At 49.0% G+C, this 27,906-nt stretch overlaps 1 protein-coding gene across 1 annotated transcript; it reads left to right on the forward strand.

Annotated features, from left to right (window-relative positions):
- Positions 1 to 27,859, forward strand: LOC102450053 (cytosolic phospholipase A2 gamma-like). The gene is made up of 13 exons (XM_075912177.1): positions 1 to 81; positions 6,630 to 6,746; positions 8,141 to 8,283; positions 8,955 to 9,153; positions 10,551 to 10,665; positions 12,120 to 12,260; positions 16,791 to 16,916; positions 21,249 to 21,344; positions 24,986 to 25,140; positions 25,375 to 25,543; positions 25,940 to 25,942; positions 27,197 to 27,333; positions 27,785 to 27,859. Exons 1-13 carry the CDS (start codon positions 1 to 3, stop codon positions 27,857 to 27,859), a joined length of 1,557 nt encoding a protein of 518 aa, XP_075768292.1.
- Positions 27,860 to 27,906: the final 47 nt, after the last annotated feature.

A 27,906-nucleotide genomic window follows, 5' to 3' on the forward strand; every position in this document is an offset into this window, starting at 1 on the left:
ATGTTTGAAGGGTTTTACGCCTTCCGCGGAATGTCAATTGTGTCACATCTTGTCATGAAGCGAAGCGGCATCGAAGTGACTGTGAGCACGGCCAGCCCAGCGGGATTCTGGGAGCGTCGGGGGCAGAGACAGAGAACGCAAAGGGTCAGACTGGACGGTGGATCCGGTGGGGTCAGCCCCTATGGTCCTTCTGTCCTTGCCTGATGCAATCCCCTTGGGGCCAGCTGGCTCCCATCCCCCTCAGACCAGCCAGGTCTGGAAACCCCTCAGCCTGGGCTGCCTTTAATCCCCCTCCCCCAGCTCTCCTTGGCTGGGGAGTGGCCAGTGTGCTTGGTCCAGAGGTCAGTGGGGCTCGGGCACAGGGATATGTCTACACTACAAAGTTAATTTGAATTCACTTTAATAGCATCTACACAGGCAAACTGCTGTTTCGAAATAAATTCAAAATAGTGGAGCCCTTATTTCGATTTTGGTAAACCTCTTTCTACGATGAGTAATGCCAAATTCGAAATAGCTCTTTTGAATGCAGTGCTGTGTAGACACTTAATTCGAAATAGGGGGCCTCCGGCCCTTCCCAGGGAGCCCTGGTGGCCACTCCGGGCACAACCAGGAAAACTTACTCTCCTCTCCTCCAGCCCCGGAGCCATTAAAGGGGTAGACCCTGGCCACAGTGCCTGTGCCAGCTCCAAGCCTGCCAGCCCAGAGCCAGCAGTGGCCTCCAGGGCCCCTGACCCAGAATTGGGAAAGGGTTAGGATCCCTTTCTCAGCCCATGGTATGGGTCTTGTTGTACTTGTGTTGTACACTGTGGCTACATCTACAGTGGCCCCTTTTTCGAAAGGGGCATGCTAATTTTAAACTTCGGAATAGGGAAATCCGCGGGGGATTTAAATATCCCCCGCGGGATTTAAATAAAGATGTCCGCCGCTTTTTTCCGGCTTGGGGAAAAGCCAGAAAAAAGCATCTAGACTGGCCCACTCCTCCGGGATGAAGCCCTATTCCGGAGGATCTCTTATTCCTACTTATTCCAACCTGCCCTTCAATATCTCCAGGGGTAGAGATTCCACAACCTCCCCAGGCAACTTATTCCAGTGTTTCTCCACCCGGACAGGCAGGAACTTTTTCCGAATGTCCAACCTAAACCTCCCTTGCTGCAGTTTAAGCCCATTGCTTCTTGTCCTGTCCTCAGAGGCCAAGGAGAACAAGTTTCTCCCTTTTCCTTGTGACACCCTTTTAGGTCCTTGAAAACCGCTCTCATGTCTTCTCTCTTCTGAACTAAACCAACCCAATTCTTTCCATCGTTGCTCACAGGTCCTGCCTTTATGCCCTCGGACCATTTACCACATAAGACTGTCTAGTGAATTAGTCAGTAAAATGTATTTAAGGACGGGCGTATCGATGCCAAATGTAAAGTAAAGGCCTTATCTTTCCCTGTCGAAGTTCCTTTCTGTTTTATTTTTCCAAAGAAAGCCTTTTATCTTTTCCAAAATGACCTTTTGTGGAGCAGGATCCTATTGATAATCAGCACAACATTTCTTCCTTGGAAATGTCACCACCGAGATATCTAGCAAAGAGTGATTTGCCCACTGTAAGAGCCGTGCATTTGGCAGGTGTGCTGAGAAACCATCCTCAGGAATTCGCTCTCGTCTTTGCACTGCTGTGGAATGAGGCAGGGGATGTGCTTCTCACGGTAACACTGAAACACACCTCTCGATGTGTTCAACGGAGGTGTGTGGCTTCAGAAAGGCCCGTCTTTGAAAGTTCTTATTCCTTTGCAAAACTTCATCGGCTTCACTGGCATTTCCTCTTCTTGTCTCTGGCCCGTGGCCTTGCAGATGCACTTTCTGCAAACATCCAGGTTGGTGTAAAAACGCCCGGCTCTCAGTTGCCCTCACTAAGAGATAAGAGGAAACACTTCTCCAAACTATGGTTACTAAGGTGATAATGTTGGGGCAGCTATTTTTAAATGAAATGCACGTGTACGAGTGCAGAATTCTGTGGAACCACTTGCGGTTTCGTGTTGGGTTTTTTTTCCTAAGAATAAGATGGTTCAAGGAAGGGCGAAGGGGGAGTTAGCTCCTGTTTAAAAAAACATGGGACTGTATGATTGGTTCTTCAGATGTATGGTGATGTAGACGTAGATTGGCCCGGCCCAGAAGGGGGTATAAATTCGCTGGGGTTCAGAGAGCATCTGCCTTCCTCCAGGACATCCTCGAGGGTAAGTTAATTCTCTCTCCCCCTCCCTCCCATGATGCTTTTCAGGACTTGGCTCTTTTTCACCCTCAGCCCATCTCCACCATTTCTCTTTCTCTTCCTTCGAGGCCCCTTTTCCTTCCATGAGCTCGTTTCATCTCGCAGAAGAACTTTTCGCTTCACCTTCCCCTACGTTCAATCCTGACCGATTTTAACGTGTTTCTCTGGTAACCGGCCTGCACAGACGCCGAACCGCGCTCTGCTTTAGACAATATTTTAAAACTCCCTTTTTTTCAGCAACATCTTCACTTTTAACGTCAGCAGAACCCTTCCAAAAGTTCTTTTCTTCACCTGCCTGTATATTTCACCAGCGCACATACCCGGCATTCTTCGGGCCTGGACTGTGATATGTTTTTTTATTTAAATGATGATCGGATGGGCAGGGGGCTGGGTGGTGTAGGGGTCTGAGGATGCAGTGGGGGGGATCTGAGCACCGGAGACAGGGGCAGAGAGTGGGGTGCAGGACTCATGGCAGTGGTTGGGGACCCAGGGATGTGAGTGGGGGGTGCAGGAGCCAGGAAAGGGGGTTAGAAGATGGGGGGGAGGCCTCTGCGATGGGGGAGGGTGAAGAAGTCGGGGAGGGGGTGGGAGTACAGGAGTTAAGGCCATGGTTTGGAGGCTCAGGGGAGAGTGTGGGGGTGCAGGACTCAAGGGGCTGGGAGGTGTGGGGGATGGGGAGCTCAGGATAAGGGTCTGTGTCTGGAGGGGCTCAGGGCAGCAGGGGAGGGGTGCAGGGGTCAGGGAAGGGGGAATGGGTTCAGGAGAGGGGATGGGGTGCAGAATTCAGGGCAGCAGCTTGGAGGGGTGGGTGGGGCTCAGGGCAGGGATTTGTGGGTAGTTAGTGCTCTGGGGGAGCGGGGAGGGTGGTAGTTCCTAGCCTTGCCCTGTGCTCTGGGGGAGTGAGGGGGTTAAGACAGGCCACAGTTCTTCCCCATTTCTGTGTTCTGGAGGTGGGGTGGCCTAGGCCGTAGCTCCAACCTCCCCCACCTGTGATCTTGGTGGGGGCCGGGCTGGGCCATGGCTACCAGCCCCCCCCCCCCCCACCTGTCCTATTGGGACAGGCCACTTTCCCAGGCCCTGGCCTGAGCTCCAGGGAGGGAGGGGGGCCCGAGCCACTTTGCCTGACTGTGGCCCATGCTTGGGTGCCTTCCCCCACCCCAGCCAGAGGTTGGGGGGCAGGGGCAGAGCTGGGCCACATTCTGCAACCCTTGTGCAAGTCAGCAGGGCAGGGCTTTGAACTAAGCTAATTCGAATTAGCGCATCCATACTTAAAAACTAGTTCGAATTAGCGTTTTGCTAATTCGGACTAGCATGTCCACACTGAGTGGACCCTGAACCGGGGTTAAGGCTGGCCGGAAGCAGTGCCGGCAGGGCATCAGAGGAGGACTTAGAGCGTGGAGATGCTGTCTCAGGCTAGCCGAGGGTTGTGCTTAAAGGGACCCAACCCCCACCCCAGACAGACAGTTCTCAGGGTTCCCCGCTTGCAAAGCAGTCCTGGCTTGGAGTTCCCTGAATGCCCACGCTCGGCACATCACAGCACTCGGCCATCAACCCGGCTGCACTTGCCGCAGGCTGCCATCCGGGGGGGATCAATCAGGGGGCTGCGGGAGAGCTTCCACCCCGAGGAGCCCGCAGAGCCACCCCAGTCCTCCCCATCAGGGGCTCGTACCTCCGGGCCAGGTCCTCTCCCACCCCCGCCCCCAATCAAGTGTGTCTGGTATTTTTTTTTGGACTACCCGATAACCGTAGCCCGCGGGGCCAGAGCGGGTGCCCGAGCTGTTGTGAGCATGGTCCAGTCCCAGATGGTGCTGGGGACCACAGGCAGTGGGCACGTGACCTGGGGTTGGCGGAGCTGCCTCTGCAGTGAGGTGGGTTATTTTTGAATTTTACAGCTTGGGATCGGGCCGATGGGGCCCAAAAGTACGTTAAAACCTTTTCCTGGAGGAAAGGTTATCCCATGGAAAGTTTGGTTGTGGTAGCTCTTACAGTGTCCAAGTTATTAGAAATATTCTCCTTTATATATTAGATACCTTTCTTTCATTTATCCTCTAAACCTAACCAACAATCTTTCTTTTTCAAACAAAAATGCATGAAGGTCTCTCTTTTCTCTCAGCTTATCTTAAAAATTACCCCTCTTCAACCAGCATATTAACGATCAACTTTTTTCTCGCAAAACGGCTGATGGTTAAACCTAATCAAAAATCTTCCATAACCCATCTGTCTTCTCTCCTACTTTTCCTCTCTCAAACATTTCCCCTCTTCCAACACTATAATAATTACACCCTTGTTTCTCTCAAAATGGCTGACAGCTAAACCTAATAAAGAAAATCATAATATGCCTGTGTTATCTCCTACTCTTGTTCTATACATACAGGCAGTCCCCGACTTACGTGGATCCGACTTACGTCGGCTCCCTAGATACGAACGGGGGTGAGGCAACTGCTGCACATGCGCAGCAGCATCCCCGGGGCTCGCTCACGTGGATCCTGGGATCCATCTCCTCCTCCTGCCGGCTCTGACTGGTCTCCGCCTGCAGCAGCAGCTGGCCTAGGGAATGGGGTCCCACAGAGTTGCTGGGCGGAGGAAACGTGCCTCCCCAAGTCCGCTGCCAGCCGCGGTCTCGCAGCCTGCTCCCCGGTCGCCGGCCAGCCTCAGCCCGTCTTCCCCCTCCACCCCCCTTCTTCCCCCTCCACCGCTCTATACGTGCCAGGGGCTCGCTCACACGTGGAGCCTAGGTGCAGCAGCAGCAACTGGCCGTAGGGAATGGGGTCCTGCAAAGCGGAGGAAACGCGCCTCCCCAAGTCCCCTGCCAGCTGCGGTCTCGCAGCCTGCCCCCCGGTCGCTGGCCAGCCTCAGCCCGTCTTCCCCCTCCACCCCCCTTCTTCCCTCTCCACCCCCCCTCTATACATCCCAGAGGCTCACTCACCTGGATCCTAGGATCCACCTCCTCCTCCTCGGGCTGGCTCCTCCGGCTCTGGCTTCTGCCTGCAGCAGCAACTGGCCACTGGGAAAGGTGTCCCGCAGAGCTGCCAGCAGAGGAAAAGTGCCTCCCCATGCCTGCTGCGGCCTCGCAGCCTGCATGCCCTTCCCCCAGCAACAAGGTGCCCTCCTCCCCCAACTAACAAGCTGCCTCCCTCCCCCCAGCAACCTGGCTGCCCCCGGCAACAGGCTGCCAAATCAGCGGACAAAAGCAACCTCTCCGCCCCCTATTATTCCCACCTTTCCCCTCCTCCCCCTATACATGCTGGGCTCCCTGGGCAAACAAAGACTCCACCAAAACAAACAAAGTGCTGGCCTCATTGTGTTAGCAAAAAAAGGACCCTCCTCCTAGAACCCTGGGTGGTGTGTGGAAATAAAGCTATTAGCTCAAAGCATGGTGCAGAGCTGTTTGGTATTTGATGAGTTACTCCTTTAGTCCTGAGTTTGTCACAGGGACAGAAATAGATGTGAAATCTTCTGAACAGGGGAACAGACAGCAAAACAAACATTAGAGGGGAGTTAACCTTTCCCTATGCTATCCAAAACTAAAAAAAATGTTTGGCTAGAGTTTCCCCTACAATATGTACCAGTTCCGACTTACATACAAATTCAACTTAAGAACAAACCTACAGTCCCTATCTTGTACGTAACCCGGGGACTGCCTGTATATCAAAGCAGAAACACTACACCTTCCCCCCACCAAATATAAACAAAAATTGTATTGTGAAGAATGCTGTCAAGGCATACACTACTTTTATATTTGTAAAGTGGAACCTCTAAACAATGAAGCTCCAAGTTAGATTGCTTTTATACTTCCAGGTTGAGGTTCACTAGGATTTGGGCTCTTAACTCCATTAGTTGCCTTGGCAATTCCCTCTCAATATTCCTCTGTTGCTATATTCAATGTTCCTTTTCCCTGAAATTGTTACAGAAGAAAACAGCCGTCAGATTTTGACTGGGCCCTCCCATCTAGACGGTCTTTGAAGAGTCTGTTCACCACTGAAGGGAGAAGTATCTCCGCAAGGAAATCTACAAGAAGCTGTGAAAATGTCTCAGCCAAGAGCGGTAAATTATTGATCTTACAGAAACTTGCTGTGTTCAACCCAGACTCGATTTCTTTTCATTTGAACAAACGTTTTGTAATTTTTGGATTCGGTTCAACTCAAATTGTTATCCCCTTTCCCCAAATTTCTCAGAACTTTCAGTGAACTGGAAAACCTTTCACTGGCCCAGCTCAGCCTCGGACCTTAAGTGAGGTCTCTAAATGCAGGCATGATACAAATACAAAGAGGGAATTTCTGAGGGGCGTTTGCTAGCTGCACCCATCCCCCATATCTCTACTTCCTGGCAGCCTTTGAAGGGATCATGTTTTTAATTTTTGGACTTTTACTTTTGGCAGGATGACACAAGTGTCCGATTTTCCTCAGACCTCTCGGAGGGGGAGAAAGAAGCCACCGAGAGCAGAAAGAAGACAGTCCTGGAGTGCCTTAAGACCCTGGGCATTTCCTGTGAAGAGGTAGGCCTTGTCATGACCCACATTGGGAATGGAGGTGCTCGGAACGGTGAGAGGAAATCCCTCAAACATCGGGCCCCATGGAGGGATGTGACATTCCCAAACCGCAGGGAGGCGGCCCGTGGTCACAGACACACACAAATTGCATCTTGTGGCAAGGCTCAAACTTGGGCAAACGCCCTGACACCCTCCGTGAAAGGGGTAGCACCCTCAAGCGTGTAGTATGGGGCATTGTAGGGCCTGGGGAGATGCCAGCTTCTGTAGGCCCTTAAATGAGCTGGCAGGAGGGACTGGCCGTGTGTCCTTGCAAGGGGTGGGGGAACTCGGTACGAAAGGGCAGAGCCGGGGGTAGTCAGCCCTCAGCTACTTCCAGGGAGAGAGAGTTGGGTGGAGTGCGCTATTGACCCTTGATGGACAGATTGCTAAGATCAGTAATGGATGGGGACTGTGTAACATGCTTCCCATATGCATCACAGCGCCCTCTGCTGGTTGAACTGCACGGAGGGTAAAAGCCAACTACTGCTGCCTACCTGCTGTGGTGATTCTTTTACTGGCATGGTGGAGCTGTGGAGAACCCCCCAGGAGAGTTACCTAGCATTAAGAAGTGGTGGCCCTGGAGGGAAGGGAGCTCTACACACCTGACATACCTGAGGGACGTCTCCTGTCTTTGGGCCTTGCAGATGCAGCTTAAGAAACTTTCACTGCTTCCTCCTCACACTAGTCTTCCTAAGAGAGAGTGACCTTGATTTTTTTGGTGCTCAGGAGTCAGTATCTCTTGTTTTCTCTGACCCTGTTTGTGCATTAGCACTACAGAGGGCTGTCCCTTTGCATTCAGGGCCTCTTGGATGAAAAATGGTGATTTTGTGAAAACAGTCCATTATGGACAAAAAATATTAAAGCTTTTGAAACTTTAAATATTTCAAATTTCAACATTAACATTTTTAAATTGTGAGGGTAGACAGGCAATTGGGGGATTGTTTGAGGGTTTTTTTGGAGAACTCTCCGCCCCCCTCCTCCTTAATTTTTGATGAACAGTTTGGTTCTTCCAAGAAAGCCAAATTTATTAGGATAAAAATCATTTTGTGACCACCTGCACTTCAGACATTTTGGGGGCTCAAAGACGGATCCTTCTATATGACACATTTGTTCCCACATACAAACAGACTGGCTCCTGGGAATCATGGAGATCGAGGGTCATCAACATGGAGACAGTATAGAGCTCTAGTAAGTTTGAGTCAAATTTCAAGACTAATGGAAACCAAAGGGAGTTAGGAACCTGCATTGCACTCTAGGCCCTCACACACATCCCTTTCTCAAAAGGGTCTGCACCCGAGCTGAGTACCAGAGAGGCCTCAGAGTTTTTCCTTCATTTGTCGTTTTCTCTTCCCCGTTCCCAGAAGACCATGCCCAATATCGCCGTGCTAGGATCGGGCGGGGGCCTGCGGGCCACGATCGCCCTTCTGGGAACCTTGGCAGAGATGAAGAACCAAGGCCTGCTGGACGCCGTCATGTACCTGTGCGGGGTGTCGGGTTCCACCTGGTAGGTGCACGTCATTGAAGAGAGAATGAGCCGCTTTTCCTGCTCAGAGTTAGGGGGTCACAAGGGACGTGGAAGCCAGATACTTGGCTAAAGTCACTAGAGTAACGAAGCTTGCTTTGACCATCCCTGTGAGTGTGGGCATGGCCAGAGGAAGAGATGGGAAAATTCAATTCTCAGACACTTCTAGCCGATCAAACAGGGCTCGCTGTGTCCATCTGTATCTGCAAAGAGCACGAGGAGCCCTGTGACCCTTAGTGACTAACAGTTTGATGAAGATATAAGCTACCCAGGAAAGTCCTTGCAGTTTCCCCGTTGGCTCAAGGAGGGCTCTGGCCATGCTCTGATTGGTTGGGCTGGTGTGCTCACCACTGCCCTCTGTTGGGTCGAGTCAGAATAGCTTCTGAGGGAAGCAGATGATGGAGTTTCTCCATCGCTCAGAGCGGTGCAGCCCCTGGCATTCAGCAGAGGACTTCGTCACTCTCCTTGTTCTCGGCATGGACCTCCTGCCAGACAGCCCTGGGGGAATTCCTTGTCACATCACAGAGGGGCTATAACATGCCAGGTTGATCATTCTGCATGGGAAAGAGAAGGTTCAAAGATTAAAAGAGGAAGGGCGGTTACCTATTCTACACCCCGAGTCTAATACGCACCTCTCGCTGGTTCATTCCTAGGTGCATGTCCTCCCTCTACAACGGGAAGGACTGGGCAAAGAACATAGAGGCACTGGAAGAAAGCATGTGTGACTATTTTTGCTGGGCTCCAATTGATATTGAAAAGGAGTTGGGTTTGGTGACAAAGGCAGCTGAAGATGAACTCTTCTCTCTGACCGATGTCTGGGAAGCGTTCGTTGTCAAAAGTATATTGAAACTGGTGGGTTTCCATGTAAATCTAGAGGGGTACCACTGAAAAGTCAGGTATTCACTTAATATAGTCCATTGTGTTCTCTCTCTGTCTCTCAGCAGTATTCGGGATTCAGGAATAAAAAAGTAAATAATAACTCCTGCTCGTATTTGAAAGCTTTCTGACCCCTCATGGTAACTTTGTAGGTCTCAGGCTCTTCCCAGGAGCTCGGCAAGATCACTGTGGTATTTCAACATTTCCAAAGTGTGAGCAGTTTAAGGGATTTGGAGACCCATTTCCCATTAAAACGAGTGGGAATTTGGCCACTCAATCCCTTTGGTTGTTTGGAGATCTCAGCCTCGCATCTGATCCCTAAATCCTCAGCTTTCTACAATGTAAAAAAGAGCAAGAAAAATAGAAGTTTCTGTCACAGTCTCTTCAATCGAGCAGAGAAATGGCTCAGCAAGAGCCGGTGCCTGAAAGTTAGAGAAGTTCAGACTTTAAATGGTCTGTTTTTGACAGTGAGAGGAATTAACTATTGGAACCTCTTACCAAGTTTCAGGGTGGATTCTCCAGCACTGACCATTTTGAAATCATTATTGGATTTTTTTCTAAAATATTATTTAACCCAAAACCATTTTCATAAAGTTCAAGTCAGTTTCGGAGTTGGGATTTTAGCCCCTTTAGCTTAATTTTAAAACCAACTCCCATCTCAAAGGAAAAAGTTGAAACATGTCATTTCCAACAGGACAAAACAAAGCATTTACATTTTTAATTGCAGAAAAAGAGTAGTCTCTGTGGCACCTCTGGGGCTTTTTATTGGCATTTTTTTCCCTGAGATGAATGAATTCACCACATCAGACCTGAATTCACAAGTAATATTCCTCCCAAAATGATTCGCCTGGATTCACTGCTCCCAAATTCCTATTGATTTAAATAGAACTCAAGTAATGGAGTAGGAAGTCTTATTCCGAGCTGGAGGACTCTCACCCACGTGAGTGTTAAGCTCCTCCCTCTGCTCCTGCCACTGCAACACCGATATTTTTATCGTCCTAACACACTGTGTTTCCTCAAACAGATGAGCAGACTTTCTATCTCCAGCACAGACATATCCTAAGGAACTTAACTTGCTTAGCTGCTTTTGAAAAACCCTTTAGGTGCTTCTCTGCATCTTTAGGAGCCAAATAATTTAGAAACTCTTACCCTAGTTCCCTCAGGTATCTCTGAGAGTCTCCACCATGAACTGTAAAGACTTGCTTGTTTGCCTGCACAGTGCAGGCTAGAATTCAGGAATAGCCAGGAAGATGCTAGTAGTCTGGGTAAAAAGGGTTTCATTCCTAACCTGAACTGATTAGTAAGGAACCGAATTACTGGGGACACCACCAGAACTGTTCTCTTTTTGCACTAATCAATTCTCACCTTTCCAGTATAGTGAAAGAAAGTTATCTGAACACAAGGCTGCCTCCAGTAATGGGATTAACCCGTACCCCATCTATGCAGCAATAGAACAGAACACATTTGACAAAGATCATACACGTCCAGGTAAAAATGTGTTTTTTCATAAACCTCTCACCTCTCTCCCTAATTTTCAATCAGTTTTATTACCCATTCTACCAAAATGGTTATTGGTGCTCTTCATTAAAAAAAAAAAAGAATTGTCAAAAAAAATGAAAATTTCCCATTATTTCAATAGTGACTTTGAGCAATACATCAAACATGTATCTGACAGACCGCTGCCTTGCAAATGTTTCCAATGTATTTCAAAAAAGGGGTCTATTTGGAAAAGGAAAAGAAGTTGGGAAACTTCAGAAAATATCAAATTATTGTTTCCTTTTTCAATAAGTTCAACCGTTACATTTATCGCTTCTAGATTTGGCTCATTTGACTCGAAATCAAGAGCTATATGGGAAGGCTGGAATAATTGGGTTTGTTTAGTTTGGAAAGGAGAAGACTGAGAAGGGACAGGATAGCAGTTTTCAGGTATCTAAAAGGGTGTCACAAGGAGGAGGGAGAAAACACTGAAATAGGGAGGTTGTAGAATCTCCATCACTAGAAATATTTAAGAGCAGGTTGGACAGACACCAGTCAGGGATAATGTAGATGGTGCTTAGTCCTGCCATGAGGGCAGGGGACCAGACTCGATGACCCCTTGAGGTCCCTTCCCATTCTAGCATTCTGTGATTCTACGATTATGACTCATTTTCCCCTTCTACCTTTGGTCGGAGTTAGAGATGGGTTGTTGGAGGGTGGATGCAGAGGGGCTGGGATATGCAAGGACAGGCCATACCGGCTTAGAAAAGAAATGCTAGTTGGAGAGGTCACAGTGGAAAATGGCATGAAAATGGACATAGATGAAAGAACAGACGGAAAAATTGAGTGGAACAAATAGATGGGGGGATGTGAGGGGGAAGGGAGAAATTATTGCCCTGAGTCAAAAAAGGAACAAGAAATTGGCAATTGAAAGGGCACATTTTCCACACCACTGGGAAAAGGTTCAGAAAAGGGCAACCAAAGTGATTAGGGATTTGCAGAGAAAGGAGGAGACTAAAGGGAGACATGCTAGAAGTCTACACAGTCATGACAGCTGTAGAGAAATTGAAGAAGGAAAAGTTATTTACTTGTTCCCATCACATAAGAACTAAGGGTCACCCAGTGAAATTCAGAGGTAGCAGGTTCAACACACAGACAACCTGTGGAACTCCTTGCCAGAGAATGTTGTGAAGATCAGGGGTTTAACATGGTTCAAAAAGGAGCTAGATAAATTCATGGAGGTTAGGCCCATCAATGGCTATTAGTCAGGATGAGGGATGAGTAGGAATGGTGTCTCTAGTCTCTGTTTGTCAAAGGCTGATGGGGCAGGATCCCCTGATGATTTCGTTCTGTTCATTCCCTGGGGGCACCTGGCATTGGCCACTGTTACAAGACTGGGCAAGATGGATCTTTGGCCTGACTTTGTGTGGCCATTCTTATGTTCTTAACTTATCTGTGTTTCACAGGGGCCTGGTTTGAATTCACCCCCCACGAGTCTGGCTTTCCTGGCCTGGATGTATTTGTGAGCACCGAAGATTTGGGAAGCAAATTCCAGGGTGGGTGTTTGACAGACGCGCAGGAAGAGAAACACATGAGCTACTTGCAAGGTGAGCAGTGAAGCCCCTTGATTCCCAGCTGAGTGAGATGATACCCGTCTGCCAGGGTGGGGCTAGAAGCTGCAAGGGCTCAGTAGAATATCTAGAGCAGCGGTTCCCAGACTTTTCAGCATCACACCCCCCTTTTTGATTTTTAAGAAACCCTCACACCCCACCCAAAAATAGCAGAAAAAAAAAGATTGCCCTGCCCTTTTAAGAACAGAGCAGGCATTGCCCTTTTAAGGGGCCATTTTGAAATCTGCTCCAGCCAGCCCGAGTTGCACGTGTTTCAATGGTTGAGCAGACAGACCGACTGGGCTCTTTCTTGAATTTGGGAACCTATGATCTAGAGCTCCTGTTTCACAATATGGCAGGGATGAGCTAGAGTCTCTGTTCAGGAATCTGACCATTACACACCACCCCAGAGTGCAGTGAAGGTGCAAAATATCTCGTCTCACATGCACCAAGCCTGTATAGAACAGAGAAATCGACGTGAGGGCAGGGGGTGGGACACAATGACCCCTTAAGGTCCCTTCTAGGCCTTTGGCCAGCAGAAGCCCAGTGTTGGGAGGTGTGACTGCAAGAGTTCCCCTCCCATTGAGAAGGCTTGGGGAGGCAAGGGGACAATGCCAAGCCATGGCCCCAGCACTGCTGTCACAGGAGCTTGCCGTTCTGGCTGCACGTTTCAACATTTTCCATTAAATAGTCTCCATTTCTGGCCAATAGGAATGTTCCAGTTCTATAATTTTGCCTTCCTCTTTCTACTCTTTAAATCAGAGGTGGGAAAACTTCTTTGGGTCAGGGCCACTGACCCATGGAAAAAAACAGGTGGATGATGGGAGGGGAGGGGGAAGTTACAACACCCATACAACGTAGGATTGTATGTTGCCCTGGATATAGGTGAGTGGTTGTTTATAGTAACCCAGGTTATATGTATTAGTGAGGGCTTTCCCAGGTCTTCCGTGTCCCTCTGTGCCCTCTTCTTCTGCATCCTCGTCCTCCTTCTGGTTTTGAGCCACACCTGTTGGGCGGGGGGGGGGGGGGGACCATAGCCTTCTGGGGAGAAAGTGAGTAAGGTACCCCTGGAGGGCCCTGGTTATGTTCCCCTCGGTGAGCGGTAGTGTCTCAGTCCATGGGGGGTGGGGTGATATGCAAAGGGTATAATGTTGGAAAACTTCCAACCTCCTCTACTGAAAATGAACGATTTCAGTAATGGATGCATGCACAAACCAAGGTGCAAAAGCACAACACCCCCATCAGAGGCTGGTCTGCCAGGCAGACCACCATCCTGACTGCTCTTGACACGTTATTCAGAAAGACTTGTTGTTCTCTTAGCTCCACCGTGACAAATAAGTTATTTTCCTTTTTTTCCACTCAGGTCTCTGGGGAAGTGCCTTGGGAAGCATGCAGGAAAACATACACTATTTAATAGGTACTGAAATTTTTGTGTATTGAAGGTAGGGATGGGCCATCTGTTGAATTGGAACAGGTCCCCCATGGAAGCGTCTCTCTATGGCAACTGCAGCTGCAGCAGGCACAGCCAGGGCAACTGGGTCAGACAGACACACAGACTGACAGACGTGCTAACCCTCTGTCATATGTAGTTGATAGCTCTTCATTTCTTCACCCCGTCTCCTGCTGGCACAATGGGGTTATAGCTGCCCCAGCCTCATCTATGGCACCTTACTCCCCCCCTGTGGTCATTCTGCAGTACAAGGGTGTGTCTAAACTACATGGCTGCATCGATGGAGCTACGTAGATGAGGCTGATCGGCAGAGGCACATGAAGCCGCGATTTAAATAATCGTGGCTTCATTTAAATTTTAATGGCTGCTGCGCTCTGCCGATCAGCTGATGATCAGCTGTTTGTCGGCAGATCAGGGCAATCTAGACGCTCCCCCGTCGACTTCCCACGAGGCTTAAGGGGGATGTCAACAAAGGGCTTTCATTTCCCTCTGCTGATCAGCCTCATCTACATGGCTCCGTCGATGGAGCCATGTAGTTTAGACACACCCTAACTGTCCTTCCTCTCAGACCCCTCCCCTTCCCTGTTATGGAAAACAATCCCATTCCAGGCACATCCCATTGTCCTGACACAACCAAACCCTGGCCTAGCTTTAAGTTATGGTAAGAGGATGCTGCATAGCAAATGTGGTGGTTTTAGCTGTTATTGTTAAAGAGATGTCCTTGAACAAACGGACTCACAGATGAATGGACACAAAGGCAGATGCATATTTCTAAAATGTATAAGATTGGCTATTACCTTCTACTACTTCACTGTTGTTGAATGAAAACAGTTTGTAAGGTCAATCTGACCTTTCTGAATTGAAATATTTCAAAAGTTCAGATATTTTGAAAAGCTGACTTTCTGAACGTATTTGAGAAGAAAACAAATTGCAGAATGTCCAAAATTTCCCAGGAGGTGAGTTACACCAGGAAAAGCTAGATCAAAACCAGGTTCTTCATACTAAGATTTATATTAACCTCAAATGTTAATGGAAAAAAATGACTCCACTTTACATTTCAGAACCCAAATGTGATTTCGTAGATTATGGTTTATTATCATTAGCTGTAAGAAATGATTCCTAATGCATGCTTTGTTTTCCTTTTCTGAGTTCACATTATAAAACTACTCACAGACCTCTGGAACAGTTTTGAGAAGTCTGGAAAAGGTGGGTATATTTCTGTATTTCTGGTAGGTTTTTCTTTGTCCTGTTATGACTCCATTGACGTGAAAGGAACTATTTCCAATCTGAACCACTGTGAGACGGTGAGCCCCCCCCACGAATAGATACAGAAGGAGATTTTTGATGGGCCGTCATTTCTAGTTCCACAACATCATTAGCTCCATCGATAGAAAGATTCTCTCTTCCAGCTGCTGCTATACTGATACCAAAGAGGGTTTCTCACATTACTCTAAACCACTTCCAGAGAGCGATACCCTAAACCCACAAAGCAGATATTAGTATCCACAAGAGAAAGATGGCGTCCACGACTAGAAATAAACATTGTAACCATTTAGTCTCACCACATCCCTAGCACAGGCCAGAGAACTTCTCCAAAATAATACATCTTTTTAGACAAAAATCCTCTTGATTTAAAAATTGACGTAGTTGGAGAATCCACCATGTCCCTTGGTAAGTGTTTCCACTGGCTAATTACCCTCAGTATTTAAAAAACAATTAATCCTGACTCTATCGTGTGAATTTGTTCAGCTTCTAGCTCCCAGCTACTGGAGTTCGTTACATTGTTCTAGGACTTGCATGGGGAGCAAATCCTAGATCAATCTAGAACTTCTTTCATGGCCCTCTACAAAGTTAGAAGAGATGGTCCCTAGGGCCCCTCCTGGCTGGCAAAGTTATGAATTTTTATGAAAGCTCTTCTTCAAATCCTACCTCGCCCATCCTGTCTCTCATATCCAGGGACTCCCTTGGACATGACAGTACTGCAAACAACAATGAATTAAAATGCAAGTTAATTTTTTTCTAAACATCATGTTGTCAACTTCTTTCAAATTTTGGCACATAAATGCCTTAAAATCCTGGCCAAGTGTCCAATTCCCATTGGTGCCTTTAAAAGTCTTCACCTCAGGTAATTTTTCTGTGATATTTGAAGAAGACTAAGGGAATTAGGTACCCAAATGCCACCAACCTCTCTGGGTCCCTAACTCTCCTCATGTTTGTTGTAAATCTCAGCTTAGAGTCCAGATTTTAAAGATATTTAGGCATCAAAAAGGATTTCTAAAATTGGAGATTGAGAGGTGTTATGAGGTCCAGATGGTTGAATCAGACCAACAATTTCAAAATGTTTGGGGGAAAAAATCCTTTCAGGTGAATAAAACTTTCCTTTTTTAGATTTTTTTTAAAAGTGGCATTCTATATCAAAGAAATATTGGAGACCATACATCAGTGTTTCTTAAACTGTGTTCCACAAGGCAGTTGGAAGTGTGTCACAGAAAACAAAATAATTCAAAATAGCCACCCTTAAAGAGGCAGGCAACTTTTTTTTTGTTCAATAACTTTCCCCCAAACCTTCCCCCCTCCCCCAGCCTTTTTTGTTTGTTTGTTTTTGCTCAACAAAAAATCCTTTGTGTTCTTGTTTTATGTTCCTTGGACTTAAAAAGTTTAAGAAACACTGCTATACATGTCCACACCCTCCAAAAAAAGAATTGTTGACAAAATCAGCATGTTCCAAATTGCGAGCAATATTGATACATTTTGAAAGTTTTTTAAAATCTTAAGCAGAGAGCTCAAGAACATGAATGGGGAAGAGCCATGCAATGAATGAATGAATGCATTGCTGCATGCTGACAATATCCTTGTGTTTGCCAGTATTCCCACAAATTCCCACAGCTGTACCAATACACACAGGCTCAGGTTTTCAAAAGGGATTGAGGGAATTAGAACCATAAAACCTATCGCTTATTAGTGGCCTCCCAAACTGCCTTAGCTCCCTTTCAACATCGCTGTGCCCCAAAATGGATCCAAAGAGCTGTCCATTGCCTATCTGAAATCTAAGCTCATTTTCCCCTTTATTTATGCAGTGAAGGAAAACATCAGTTTTCATCCGCCGAGCTCTGAAAATAGTACAAATGACTATTGGACAACCTTTCAAAACACTGTTGTAAAGATACTTTCAGTACTCTTTGAGTCGGAACTGAAAGATCCAGGTAAGTCTTATGGAAACTTTGGTCTGTAAGGCAGGCTTCTGAATCTCCTAATTCCTATGAGAAATGTGGGAATCAAGAACCAGATGTACCCCAAAAAGAGAAAAAAGATCCTTGCACTATATCCCCGTGTCATTCATCATTTCAACTGTGTCAGCTCTTTCTTCTGCTATTTCTTAAGAGGAAAACTAAAAGGATGTTATAATCACTATCTGGTTAAAGTTTAGGAAACAGGGATTCATAGCATCATAGAATCATAAAATACTAGAACAGGAAGAGACCTTAAAAGGTCATCGAGTCCAGTCACCTGCCCTCACAGCATGACCCAGCACCATCTAGACCACCCCTGACAGGTGTCTGTCCAACTTGCTCTTAAATATCTCCAGAGATGGGGATTCCACAGACTCCCTAGGCAATTTATTCCAGTGTTTCACCACGCTGACAGGTAGGAAGTTTTCCCTAATGTCCAACCTCAACCTCCCTTGCTGCAGTTTAAGCCCATTGCTTCTTCTTCTGTCCTCAGAGGCCAAGAACAATTTTTCTTCCTCCTCCTTGTGACACCCTTTTAGATACTTGAAAACCGCTACCCTGTCCCCTCTCGGTATTCTCCTTTCTAAACTAAAGAAGCCCAACTCTTTTAGTCTTCCCTCCTAGCCAGGGCCAGCTTTAACAAGCGCAAGGCCCAATTCCAGGGGCGGGACCCTGCGCATGCACTGTGCGCCCAGGAGGGCACTTCACATGTGTTGCGCACCCAGGAGAGGGGGCCCCCATAGGTGCGGGGCCCCATTCCAGGGAATAGGCCCAAAACTGGCTCTGCTCCTAGCTCATGGTCTCTAGATCTTTCATAATGTTATTGTTGCTCTTCTCTGGACCCTCTCCACATCTTTCTTGACATATGGGACAAGACTAGTAATAAATAGGCAGCTTTCTCAATGGAGAGAGGTAAATAAGGTTTATCCTCCAGAGATCTGGATCAGGGCACTTCAACATCATCATAAAGCATCTGGAGAAAAGGAAAAAAGTGAAATGACAGAAGTTGCAGACGATAAAAAATTATTCATGATAGTTAAGTCAAAATTAGACTGGAAAGGTTTCCAGGGGATTTCACTAACCTGTGTAATGGGGCAACAAAATAAGCGATGAAGTTTGATGGTGATTAATGCAAAGAAATGCACATTGTGAAACACAATCCCAACTCAGAGAGTTGTTGTTAACGGTGCTAAATCCTGCTGGACCAAGCACCATCGAGACCATCCCTGACAGGTGTCTGTCCAACCTGCTCTTAAATATCTTCAGTGATGGAGATTCCACAACCTCCCTGGGCAATTTATTCCCGTGTTTAACCACCCTGACAGGTAGGAAGTTTTTCCTAATGTCCAACCTAAACCTCCCTTGCTGCAGTTAAAGCCCATTGCTTCTTGGCCCAACGACTGAAGAATCTTAAGTGAAAAGTGCTAATTTCAAAGCATAGAATCATAGATTCATAGAACACTAGAACTGGAAGGGACCTTGAGAGGTCATCGAGTCCAGTCCCCTGCCCTCACGGCAGGACCAAGCACCATATAGATTATCCCTGATAGATGTCTATGTAACCTGCTCTTAAATATCTCCAGAGATGGAGATTCCACAACCTCCCTGGGCAATTTATTCCAGTGCTTCAGCACTCTGACAGGTAGGAAGTTTTGTGTGTGACGATTGGAGGTAAAAAACTTAAAACACATTGCTCACTCTCCATGCTCAATGCCAGAGCCCATGTGGTATGTGACACTCTCATCTTGTTTTCTGTGAAGAAGCAACAAGTAGGGAGTCAAGGAAAGGTCCCTCGTTTCTGGACTCTTTGGGTTTTCACAGGGTGAAATGACTGAATGAAGAGATGGAGATCCCCAGAGATATTTTGGGTAGCCCTGAGAGACTTTTGAGGAACTAGCAGGTTACTACATCTCTGCTACCATTTGGAATGATAGACTGTGACTCACCAGTACATATATTTTACCTGCTTTAACTTTTCAATAAGTCTCATTCCTTTTCCTTAGCTAATAAACCCTCAGTTAGTTGACTACAAAATTGGCTAATACCGTGAACTTTGGTGTCGTATCTAGGGCATCAGTTGAACGACGGCAATTTGATTGGTTTCTGGGGACTGTGAGCAACCTGGAATATTTGCGATGTTGGAGTGAGTGACTGTTTTGTTACAAAGTCCAATTTGGCTGGGTGGCGCAATAAACTGGAGAGTCTAAAGGGACTGTCTGTAATTCTATCATGAGAACTGCAGAATGTCATGACAGTTAATCGCTCGGTGAAATCTAATTATGATCCACACCAGGAATTCGTTGTGCCTTCCCATTTTCTGACCGTTTGCCCTGGGATGGTCACTCCTAGTTATGAGCACACCAGAGTATATGACACCCATGATTTTAATCAATCATCATCACCTATATTCTTATTGATAAACTAGGCAAATATAACTTAGATAGGGCCACGATAAGGTGGGTGCATAATTGGCTGGATAACCATAGTCAGAGAGTTGTTGTTAACGGTGCTAAATCCTGCTGGAAAGGGATAACAAGTGGAGTTCTTCAAGGGTCTGTTTTGGGACCCGTACTGTTCAATATCTTCATCAATGATATAGATATTGGGATAGAGAGTACGCTTATTAAGTTTGCAGATGATACCAAACTGGGTGGGGTTGCAACTTCTTTGGAGGGTAGGGACATAATTCAAAATGACCTTAGCAAGTTAGAGAAATGGTCAGAGGTAAACAGGATGAGGTTTAATAAAGAGAAATGCAAAGTGCTCCACTTAGGAAGGAACAATCAGTTCCATACATACAAGATGGGAAGCGACTGTCTAGGAAGGAGCATGGCGGAAAGGGATCTAGGGGTCATAGTGGACCACAAGTTGAATATGAGTCAACAGTGTGATGCTGTTGCAAAAAAAGCAAATATGATTCTAGGTTGTATCAACAGGTGTGTTGTAAGCAAAACTCGTGAAGTCATTCTGCCGCTCTACTCTGCACTAGTTAGGCCTCAACTGGAGTACTGTGTCCAGTTCTGGGCGCCACATTTCAAGAAAGATGTGGAGAAATTGGAAAGGGTGCAGAGAAGAGCGACAAGAATGATTAAAGGTTTAGAGAACAGGACCTATGAAGCCAGGCTTCATGAACTGGGCTTGTTTAGTTTGGAAAAAAGAAGATTAAGGGGGGGACATGATAGCGGTTTTCAAATATCTAAAAGGGTGTCACAAGGAGGAAGGAGAACATTTGTTCCTCTTGGTTTCTGAGGACAGGACAAGGAGTAATGGGCTTAAAGTGCAGCAGGGGAGGTTTAGATTGGACATTAGGAAAAAATTCCTAACTGTCAGGGTGGTCAACTATTGGAATAAATTGCCAAGGGAGGTGGTGGAATCTCCCTCTCTGGAGATATTTAAGAACAGGTTAGATAGACATCTGTCAGGGATGGTGTAGACGGAGCTTGGTCCTGCCTTGAGGGCGGGGGGCTCGACTCGATGACCTCTCGAGGTCCCTTCCAGTCCTATTATTCTATGATTCTATGATTCTAACTCCACAGGAAGGCTATGTATTCACTGCAGAGCTATTTCCGGAAAAGCTCTACCGCTTCCAAGGAACAAGTCCACATTTCTGGAACATTTTAGAAAAAAGTGGACGTATTCTTTTGGCAACCCTGTATCCCTCTCAGTGAGGACGGGCCAAATTCTGGAAAAGCGGGAGAGGCTATGCAAATTGTGGTTCACAGTGGGTGTATCTCCTTCTGACTTCTCTCTGCGGTCGAGTCACAGCCTGAAAGAGACCTTGTGGTGGCTAGTCCTCTCAAAACATCCTCTCAGTGTGCGGTAGCAGACAGGAAAGAAATATGATCTCGTGGTGCCCATGAAGAAATTCTTCCTTTGGTTTGTTTCAAACCTCCTACCTATTCATGTCATTGGGTGACCCCTTGTTGTTATGTGACAGGAACAAGTAAATAACTTTTCCTTATTCACTTTCTCTACGTGTCATGATTTTACAGACCTCTATCCTATCCCAATCTCTTTTCTAAAACGAAAGGTCCCTGATAGCAGCCCTGTTCCCAGGTACGTGCTGCTCCTCAGTCATGAACCTTAACGAGTATCAATGGTGCGCAGATCAAGAAGTAGAAGAAAATAAGTGCAGGCTCGGCATGGCATTTTGGAAAGGTTGCTGACCCCGTTGGATCAATGAAAGCCGAATCCTGTCCCTACCCCCACCATAACCCAACCCAGGGGCAGGAAAGGCGGGATTCCTCAGCACATTTCCACCCACATGTGTTCTGCTTGTTACTCCGATTCTTCTTCCCTCACCAGAATTCTACAAAAAAATTGACAATTTTTGCTCGAAATTGATAACCTGTTTCTCTAACTGGACATGGGGGAGCACCAACAATTTTCTGTATAAAAATGGTAAGTAACCTTGATTGGTTCAGACCATTCAACCCCCCAGTGGTTAGCGGCAGGAAAGGGGCGGCTACACTGTTTAATAGGCACTAGGGGGCATCAGAGGGTGGGGCAGCAAAGGGGTGGCTATACTGTATAATGGGCACTAGGGGGCAGCAGAGGGTGGGTGGGGAAGGGGCGGCTATACTGTATAATGGGCACTAGGGGGCAGCAGAGGGTGGGTGGGGAAGGGGCGGCTATACTGTATAATGGGCACTAGGGGGCAGCAGAGGGTGGGTGGGGAAGGGGCGGCTATACTGTATAATGGGCACTAGGGGGCAGCAGAGGGTGGGTGGGGAAGGGGCGGCTATACTGTATAATGGGCACTAGGGGGCAGCAGAGGGTGGGCGGAGAAGGGGCGGCTATACTGTACAATGGGCACTAGGGGGCAGCAGAGGGTGGGTGGGGAAGGGGCGGCTATACTGTATAATGGGCACTAGGGGGCAGCAGAGGGTGGGGGTGGGAAGGGGCGGCTATACTGTGTAATGGGCACTAGGGGGCAGCAGAGGGTGGGTGGGGAAGGGGCGGCTATACTGTATAATGGGCACTTGGGGGCAGCAGAGGGTGGATGGAGAAGGGGCGGCTATACTGTATAATGGGCACTAGGAGGCAGCAGAGGGTGGGTGGGGAAGGGGCGGCTATACTGTATAATGGGCACTAGGGGGCAGCAGAGGGTGGGTGGGGAAGGGGCGGCTATACTGTATAATGGGCACTAGGGGGCATCAGAGGGTGGGTGGGGAAGGGGTGGCTATACTGTATAGGGGGCAGCAGAGGGTGGGCGGGGAAGGGGTGGCTATACTGTATAATGGGCACTAGGGGGCAGCAGAGGGTGGGGAGGGAAGGGGCGGCTATACTGTATAATGGGCACTAGGGGGCAGCAGAGGGTGGGGCAGGGAAGGGGCGCTATCCTGTATAATGGGCACTAGGGGGTAGCAGAGGGTGGGGCAGGGAAGGGGCGGCTATACTGCATAATGGGCACTAGGGGGCAGCAGAGGGTGGGGTGGGAAGGGGTGGATATACTGTATAATGGGCACTAGGGGGCAGCAGAGGGTGGGGTGGGGAAGGGGCGGCTATACTGTATAATGGGCACTAGGGGGCAGCAGAGGGTGGGGTGGGAAGGGGTGGCTATACTGTATAATGGGCACTAGGGGGTAGCAGAGGGTGGAGTGGGGAAGGGGTGGCTATACTGTATAATGGGCACTAGGGGGCAGCAGAGGGTGGGGGGAGGGGCGGCTATACTGTATAATGGGCACTAGGGGGCAGCAGAGGGTGGGGGGAGGGGCGGCTATACTGTATAATGGGCACTAGGGGGCAGCAGAGGGTGGGGGGAGGGGCGGCTATACTGTATAATGGGCACTAGGGGGCAGCAGAGGGTGGGGGGAGGGGCGGCTATACTGTATAATGGGCACTAGGGGGCAGCAGAGGGTGGGGTGGGAAGGGGTGGCTATACTGTATAATGGGCACTAGGGGGTAGCAGAGGGTGGAGTGGGGAAGGGGTGGCTATACTGTATAATGGGCACTAGGGGGCAGCAGAGGGTGGGGGGAGGGGCGGCTATACTGTATAATGGGCACTAGGGGGCAGCAGAGGGTGGGGGGAGGGGCGGCTATACTGTATAATGGGCACTAGGGGGCAGCAGAGGGTGGGGGGAGGGGCGGCTATACTGTATAATGGGCACTAGGGGGCAGCAGAGGGTGGGAGGGGAAGGGGCGGCTATACTGTATAATGGGCACTAGGTGGCAGCAGAGGGTGCGTGGGGAAGGGGCAGCTATACTGTATAATGGGCACTAGGAGGTAGCGGGGGGTGGGGGAGGGGCGGCTATACTGTATAATAGGCACTAGGGGGCAGCAGAGGGTGGGTGGGGAAGGGGCGGCTATACTGTATAATGGGCACTAGGGGGCAGCAGAGGGTGGGTGGGGAAGTGGCGGCTATACTGTATAATGGGCACTAGGGGGCAGCAGAGGGTGAGGGTGGGGGAGGGGCGGCTATACTGTATAATGGGAATGAAAATTTTCCCAAATTGTCCCATTTGTACTCCCCATCCTCTGCCCTTGTGACCAAGTGCCCGGTGACAGCTGTGGATTTCCTGAAGACTGATCCCTTTTCTTATTCCCTTGTATCAACTGGTGAGCTGAGGTGGAGAAAAGAAGTGAGCTTCCCTCTGTCCCAGAGTAGGGTTGTTAGAGCAACAACAGTTGCCCCCGACGTGGGCTCTCTCTCCAGAGTTCAATAATGTGTCTAAACGGGCCAGGAAACGATCGTTTCTGCCTTCGGTTCCACCCCCCTTTGCTGAGTGTTTGGTTTTGCTGGTTTCCAGTAACCCCTCTCCGCTTGCTGGGCACTGGGGTGGAATTGGAATCAGTCTGGTTGAATTAGAAGGGTCGCAAGGTGCCCACCACTGTCTGTGCGGCGGAGACCCCTGGGCCAAGTTTGCCAAAAAGAATATTTTAGTTATTCTAAAAGATCATTTCTTAAAATTTCACCAACAAAAACCCGCCCCAATCTCGTGGTTGTTGTGGGAGAGGATTGTGTTGAAATCTTGCACTGTTGTTACTACAAACAGGAACTGAAAGGTGGAATTGAAACAACTTGGAAACCACAGCTCCTTGTGTGTGTGTGGTCACAGCAGATAGTGTTTGACCCACTCCCGTTTCCGTTCTGAGTGTTCATGAGAAGTAAATAAAAGTGACTCCCTGTGGAACTGAGTGGAACAGGAGTTGTCGTTTGCTTTGTTTTGCCAAAAGCGAACGAGCCAGTTTAGAGGCTCATTTCTGAATAAGATACTAAGAGACACTTGGCGTTAATGGGATTTAGACACCTAGGCCCAGATTGTCGAAGGTACTTAGGGACGGCTGTGTTCGGTGCTGCCTGATTGATTTAGAAATACAGATTGTCAATGAGATGTTGACTTCCAAGGGCCTAAACACCTTCAGAAAAATATTGTGATTCCAGCTCCTAAATCTCTTAGGCACTAAGCACAGAGGTGCCTAAATCCCTCTAACAACGAGGGCCCTGGGCACTTTTGTGATCCCAACTTGGGCCTCTCTCTGTGTCCTTGGGCCCTGCCACCTCCTCGCGGTTCTCACTCCTTGTGGTACTTACAGAGCATCCGAGCCGGTTCAGCCCCTGACTCTCACTTGTTTCACTTGGAATTAGAGGCCTTTTAGTGACCAGGATGGGAAAGGTAGGGGCAGGAGTCATGCCTAGTGGTTACAGCAGGTATCCTTAGCGGAGGGTTTGAGCTGGAATCAAAAGCCAGGAGCCAGTGATGGGGGTAGAAAGCAGAGTCGGAGGCCAGGAAGGAGGGCTGGTTACCTGCAGCAGGGCAGGGTGACAGCCAGGCTGTGGGTAGGGCAGGCGTAGGAGCTCTTGTGGTCACAGGTGAAAGATTTGGGCAGCCGGTGCCCTGCTGCTGGTCCTATGAGCAGATTCCCGCAGCTCACTGGGCCTTTGGCCTAGTCAGACGGCCGGAGACTCGGCCAGCATGGAGGCAGGTAGCTGCTGGTCCTTACTCCTGACTGTGCCTGAGAACATCCCAGTAGGAGCTGATCCTCCCCCTTCAAGCAAGGCACCACAGGCCTAAACCAAAACATGGCGCCTTTTCCACAGGGAAAATCCAAACCGATGGCTTGGACGAGCGCGAAGTCCTCAACTTGATCGACGCCGCCCTGGCTAACAACTGCGCCTACCCCCTGTTCCTGCGCCCCGCCAGGCACGTGGGGCTGATCCTCTCCTTCGACTTCAGCGATGGGGACCCCTTCGAGGTAACTTCTGCGATTGACATGATGCCGCCCCAAGCCTGACCCGGGATCGAGGAGGGCCTGAGGACACGGCACATCAGCCATGAGTGAAGTGTATTCTTCACTCATTAGCCTGGCCATATTAGAGGGGTAATATTGTATTAGTGGAAAGGGTAGTTAGTTAGTTAGTTAGTTAGTTAGTTAGTTAGTTAGTTAGTTAGTTAGTTAGTTATAAAATCACTTTTCCTTCCTCCCCAGACACTCAAGAAGGCGTCCCAGTATTGTGAGGAAAATCAGATCCCATTCCCCCCGATAGATCCAGATGTGATTAAGGACCAAGACAACCCCTCCAATTGCTACGTCTTTGAAGGACAGGGCACTCCCACCGTCATGCACTTCCCACTCTTCAACACGAAAAACTGTCCAGGTAAAGGGGTTGTACTTAGGTGGCTCATTGCTGGGTGAGCTGACATGACCGACCCCCAAGCCAACAAGGGCCTTGAGTCAGACTGAGCTTTGGTGCCGACCTCCTTCAGTGCTCAGTGCGCACCCCTCCCTGGGCCAACCTGGCTCCCAGCTGAGTGTGAAGGCGTATCTGGGTCCCATTCCCTGGAGCCCACATCTCTTCCCTCATGGCACAGGGAGCAGGGTCACCCGATTCAGCCTGCGTGTCTCCCAAGGTGCTTGGAGGGTCTCAGCATGAGTTCCCCACGACTCTCCGTGTCCCAGCAGTGAATCTCGCCCCACATATTGAAACCAGAGTGCTCTGAAAAGCATTGCCTACTAGAAGTTTCCTGCGTGCTGCTCGGGTCCTTCAGGGCAGAGAGTTGGGAGGGTGCAGGAGTCAGGACAGGGGACTGGGAGAACAGGAGGGGTGAAGGCAGAGCGTGGGAGTACAGGAGTCAGGGCACAGGTGGGGGGCTCAGGGAGGGGTGGGAGATTTGGGACGGCTCAGGGTGGGCAGAGCACTGGCTTCAGGACAAGGGGGGGTCTCAGGTCAGGAGACGGGGAGCTCATGGGGGGCTCAGCTGGGTCGCTTGTGTCAGTGAGGGCAGCACTGCTCTGATGGTGGCTCCTCGCAGGGGCCAGGATTATGCTACTCTGGCAGGCTGTAGCTGTTGGGGGCCACAGGGCTGGGTTGGCTTCCCCCCACCTCACGTTGACTCTGCAGGGGGTGGGGCAGTGCTGGGCTGGCTGCCGCCTCCACTCAGTAGCTCCTGGGGGGACAGAGCTGCTACCTGAAGGGGCTGTAGTCCTGTGGGTCTCCCCCCTTCCAGCCCTGTGGCCAAAGCAGGGGAGGGGATTTAGGGGCAGGAGGCCACTTACCCAAGCTGGTGTCCTGCAGCATGGAGAGCTCCAGCCCCAACTGGCCACTCACTGCCTGGGGTGGCCGCCTCCGATCTCTGTAGTCACTGTGCAGTGTAGCTCTCCTCAGGGGTCACTGCAGAGTGAAAGTGTCCTGGCTCCCGGACCCCTCCCTTTCTGTGCTCGGGAAAACACTCCCATTCCAGGCACTTCCATTTTCCTGGCTCAACCCAACCCTGCCCTTGCGTTAAGTTAGGATGAGAGGAAGCTGAATCCCAAATGTGGCAGTTCTCGCTCTTACAGTTTAGGAAGAGTTCTTGAACATACGGACTCCCAGACAGCTGGACAGACTCGCAGACAGACACACAAACTCTCTAAAACGTATAGAGGAAAATGATTCATTATCTGTAAGGGGGAGGGGAACTAGGACAGACTTTTTAACTCTAAGGGTAGTTTTGCTTTGGCATGTTTTCCAAGGGATGCCAGGGAATCCCGAACAGAAGATTTAGGAACCGGCTGGACAAGCCCCTATCAGGGTTGGTCTATGTTCACGTGGTCCTGCCTCAGCAAAAGGTGCGGGAGGAGATGTCCCCCCCCCCCATCTCCTTTTCATCCCAACTTTTCTGTGATTCTATGGGAACAGGTGGCATTGGCCATGTAGTCCTCCCTCCTCTTTAGGCGTCTGATTCTTTGCTTTAGGGTGCCGGAAAAGTGTGTGAGCAAAACCATTGTTTTCCTCCCTTCTGCCCTTCCCCACCTCTTCTAGGACCACAAGAAATTAAGCAGTCCAGAGAGAAGTTTGGCACCTTTAATATGTCCTACACAAAGAATGAGATGAAAGAACTCCTCAACAAAGCGAAGATGAACGTGTCCGAAAACAAGGATAATATTGTGAAAGAGATCAAGAAGGTTGTGCCCCCTTCCACCAAGGGAGTTGAACCAAAAAGAGAGGTGGTTTTAAAGAAAGACTGAAAAATCTTTGCCTGACTCACACACGACACTATACACCAGGGGTGGGCAATACATTGGCGGCGGTTCACCGGGGTTAGCCCCTGGTGGGCCGCGGTCACTATATTTAACTGCACCTCCACAGGTACGGGCGGCCGCAGCTCCCATTGGACGGGAGCAGTGATCTGCCACCAATGGGAGCTGTGAGCCCTGTACCTGCGGAGATGCCAGTAAATATGCCAATGTGGGTCCCACCGGGGCTAACCCTAGCAGATCCGATCCGGCCGTAGGCTGGTGTTTGCCCACCCCTGCTGTACACTGTGGGTATTCAGAACCAAACTGCAGCAGGGAAAAGCGGGTTAGATTCACAAAGGGATTTAGGCACCAAAATGCCCTGTGGTGGCCTCAGCCCCAGATTTCGGCACCTCAAGACTCTTGCTCAGCTGTTGCGAAACACGGAACTCCCTCGGCACCTAAAATCTTCCCATAGCATCTCCTAGGTACCTAGATTTGTGCCTCAGGGCCTGTGTCCCGCAG

The sequence above is a fragment of the Pelodiscus sinensis genome, chromosome 30 (assembly GCF_049634645.1).
Source record: "Pelodiscus sinensis isolate JC-2024 chromosome 30, ASM4963464v1, whole genome shotgun sequence".
In the NCBI taxonomy this organism is placed as follows: domain Eukaryota; kingdom Metazoa; phylum Chordata; order Testudines; family Trionychidae; genus Pelodiscus; species Pelodiscus sinensis.